This window comes from Lagopus leucura, unplaced genomic scaffold (assembly GCF_019238085.1).
Source record: "Lagopus leucura isolate 7727_CA_CO unplaced genomic scaffold, USGS_WTPT01 33220-0_obj-0_obj, whole genome shotgun sequence".
In the NCBI taxonomy this organism is placed as follows: domain Eukaryota; kingdom Metazoa; phylum Chordata; class Aves; order Galliformes; family Phasianidae; genus Lagopus; species Lagopus leucura.
The window spans coordinates 1-4006 of NW_024965410.1; the positions used below are offsets into that span (position 1 = coordinate 1).

Consider the following 4006-nt stretch of genomic DNA (forward strand, 5'->3'; position numbering starts at 1 on the left):
GGGGGGGGAAATCCAGTTCGTCTTGAAGAAACTGAGCCTCATTTATTAAAGTGAACGCTGGTTGTCGAGGTAATAGCAGACATAAGGTCCATCCTTTGTACGGGAGAGTAAACATGACAAATGGGGCAGAGCTTGGCGTGATTAAAGATGAAACAAGGATCCATCTTAGCCAAATCTGAAAACTACTATCTACAGCCTTCTTCTAATGGAAGAGGGGCACAGCAGCACGGCTCTGCTTTGTTGGAGCTGAGCTTCTCTCTGTTCCCCCTTATAAATAAAAAACAAAAAACCCTCATTCCTTCACTTTTCGGAGCGTTCAAAAACAAAAAACCACAACCAAAAACACCACGATTCTCCCGTGTTCCCTACACACACACACGCACACAATGACACCCACGAGCACACACACAACCCGTCCATACAGGGAATAGTTATAGGCTGCTGGCTGGTCCGCTGGATCGGCTTTGAGAAGCTGCCGGTTGGATCTGGAGGCTGGCGGAGGAGTTGGAAGGGTTTGACCTGATCTTGGTGTTGGGTAACTTGTGGTCTTTCTTCCATTTCATCCTCCTGTTCTGGAACCAGATTTTGATCTGGCGTTCGGAGAGGCACAAGGAATGGGCGATTTCGACCCTCCGCCTCCGGGTGAGATAGCGGTTATAGTGGAATTCCTTCTCCAACTCCAAGACCTGCTGCCTGGTGTAAGCAGTGCGTGAGCGTTTCGGTTCCCCTCCTGAATAATTGGGGTTTACTGATCGAACACAAAGGAGGGAAACAAAACAAAACAACACAACACAACAAAAGAAGAATTACTGAGCTGTTCCTTTAACGGGTCCTCTCTCTCCCCCCCCAACCCCCCCCTCCAAAAGCATCGCACATTCTTTCGGCGGGGGGAAATACTAAACAAAAAAAAATACAGCGCAAACCTAAAAATAAACCCGGAGCCTATCTCCAAATCTCCACCTCCAGCCTCGTTGCTTGACGTGTATTCCTGTCCAAACGTTTTTATAAGGTCCCCCAGCCACATTTTCCATGCCCTCTACGTGTATATGTACGCATATATACACGGCACTACTCGAACATCGCTCTGTTATCCCCAAATCTTTCAAGTTTTCCCCTGCACGCGTGCACACAGAGGAGCAGACGCGCTTCTTTTCTATTAAATATACTAAAAAAAAAAAAGAAATAAAAAAAAAAGGTGAAAGGAAAGGAAGGGAAAACAGTAAAAGTTTACTCAACCCGCCACTTAAATACAAATTACGAAAACATAAAACTTAACTTATGAAGATTCAACTGCCATTAAAAAAAAAAAAAAAAAGTAGCCTGCAAGAAATTGGAGGAGGATGGTAACAGAGACTTCAAAGGCACACGGCCAAGCAGAGCAATAAAAATTTATGGAGGATGTAATTATACCGCTCTGCAAACAGGCGATCGTAAATCTCCACGAATGGTTATTTTACAACTGGTGCAATAAGATTTCTACAAGACTTTGAGGTGCTACTTAGTATAAAGCAAAGCCACTTTAGTTCACTTACCCGTGCTTACATGGACTTTTTTCATCCAGGGGTAAACTACCGGCTCTTTGCAAGAGGAATTGGAAGGGCTTTGGTTCAGAGAGTTTTGGCTGCAGGAGGGTGGAGGGCTGGGGGTTCCCGGCTCGCAGGGATGGTTTGGCTCAGAGAGATGGCTCTGCAGTCCGGCCGGAGGATGGACATGACCCCGGGGGGATAACACCGCTGCTTGGTGCCCGGAGCTCTGACAGGACGGGTAGAGCTGTTCGCTGCATGCTGACCGCGGCTGGTACATCGCTTCATGTTGGAAAGTGCTCTCTCGCCTCTGGCTGCTGTAATATTCCGGCGAGTGATTGGGAAGGTAATCGCTGTGGGAATACTCTTCACAGGGTGGGAACTTGGGGTCCACATAGTTGGAGTTGATCAAAAACGAGCTCATGGCCATTAATTTCTTAGAATTGCACACACGAAAAAAAAAAGTATATATATATATATTTCCTAAAATTTATTCCTGTCCCCCCCTTTACTCGTTTTCCTGTTTCGTGAAACCCTCCTACTTACTGTCAAGTGAACAAAGTTGGAGTCCATGTGACAGAACGGGCCAATAGCGAGATGGCCTGCGATCCCCGGATAAGGAAATCTGCCCGGCTCGGGGCTCTCCCGGGGACCGGAGCATCCCGGGGGAGGCGGCCGAGGGCGCCCGCTCCCCTCCGGCCCCGCTCCCCGGGCCCCGCCGTCCCCTCGCTCCGCAGCGCCCCGCGGGCGATGAGCGGCGTCCCCCCCCAACCGCATCCCCCCCCCTGCCCCCCCCGCCCCGCTCTCCCGGCCCACACCCCTCGGGGGTGTGTCCTGCTTTGGGGGCGGGGGGACGGGGAAGGGGATGGGAAACAAATAAACAGCAAAAAATCCCCCCTTTCTTCTATGCCCTCCTCCCGCGCCCCCCCCCCCCGGAAAAAAAGAAGAAAAATAAGGAGTACGATTTATTTTTTTCGTGCTGTTGGGGGTTTGCGGCTGATCCGGGTGATGTTCGCACCTCGTTCCTTGCTAAGGTGGTGCGGGGAGGGACATTGAGCCTCGAGCCTGGCAGAGATGAATAGGGCTTCTTTGGGATCGATAGGAAATTCATCAGCTAATTCGGGGTACCCGTTCTCCTAAATCACATTTAGCCGTGCTCTAAGATTGACCGTTTCCCACGCACCGATGGAAAAGGGAGCCCGTCCTCCGAGCGAGCAATCAGGGGCTTGATGAGCAATTACAAAAGGGAAACGAACCTAAATCCTCCCGCGTCTCCGCCTCGCCCTTCTTGTCATAAAGACGCGTTAAAAAGCCGCAGCAAAGAAACGCTTTGCAAAAGCTGCCCCGAAATCCTCCGATTCGGTTTTCTCCCCTCGGCACGAACAGCTCGGAGCGGTGCGGAGCGATATATTCTTACTATTTTTGCGGCGGAAATTCGGTGATCACCCAAAGTAAAGCAAAGCAGATCCAAGCTCTCAGATGGCAGCAATAATACCCCCCCCTTCTCCCCCCCTTCTCCTTCTCCTCCCCTCAACTGTTTGCAGCTCAGATCGTATCTGGAAGTGATGATAAAGTTTATCGCAGGAACTCGGGAGTTAAGGTCAAATCCGAAGGATTTCTTTCCAGCCATAAAAGCAGTTTCTGGTTAAGACCTTGTTTTCACCCTTTTATTTAGTGTTCTGGGGGTGCGGGGAGGTTGTGGGGGTTTTATGTGATTTTTTTTTTAATGCCTTCTGGGATTGTGACCTGTAGCGTTTGTGTCAACTACATATTCCCCTAGATACGAATTTGTGACCCAACTTCCTTTACACAAATTCGGATCTACAGGGTACATATAGAAGACAGATGCATCCTCCTCGGTCAGAGATCTTCGCTACTGTCATAATTCTCTTCTGGGAGGGGACGGGGGGTGGAGGGAGGGAGGGGGCAGGAGGAGGGCTAAAGTTTTGCAACTCTAGAGATCGAGATTTCATCTCTAGATAACGATGGTGAAAATGTTCAATCTTCGGAGGAAGGAAAATGAATTGAAGCATCATCTCTCTATCCGAACAGCTGAGAGTAGATTAGGAAGCCGGAGCTTTTTTCTACCTTCCTTTTTTCCATCCCTTTACGCGGTAGTTTATTGCTTTGCAACACCACGGGTTCGTGTGCGGGATGCGCAACGTGAACGGACCCCAATAGCAAGAATGGGACGTGAAAAGTAAATCTCCGCAGCTCCGTTCCCCTCATTCCTTGAGATCCGCGTCATTACGCTCCGATTCGAGGCGCAAAGATTCCGTCCGGTTTTTTGTTTTCGTTTTCGGAGCGCAGCCGAGGATTTGGGCTGGGATCGAGGGCGAGGAAAAAGTGTGTATGGATGTCAAAGGGGGGGGAAAAAAAGGGAAGAAAAAGGAAAGAAACAGATGAAAAGAAATACAGAATGTAAAGGCAGATGGGACGACAGGTTTTTGTGTGCTCCCCCCTCCCTCCCCCCCCCCCCCCCA

The 4006-nt window shown here is 49.7% G+C and overlaps 1 protein-coding gene across 1 annotated transcript; it reads right to left on the reverse strand.

Moving 5' to 3' along the window:
• Positions 1-22: 22 nt before the first annotated feature.
• On the reverse strand, positions 23-2184 carry LOC122192098 (homeobox protein Hox-B4-like). The gene is given in 4 exon segments (XM_042892563.1): positions 23-748; positions 1533-1959; positions 2070-2162; positions 2164-2184. Coding segments are annotated over 4 exon segments (858 nt in total). The 3' UTR covers positions 23-431.
• Between the last annotated feature and the right edge of the window lie 1822 nt (positions 2185-4006).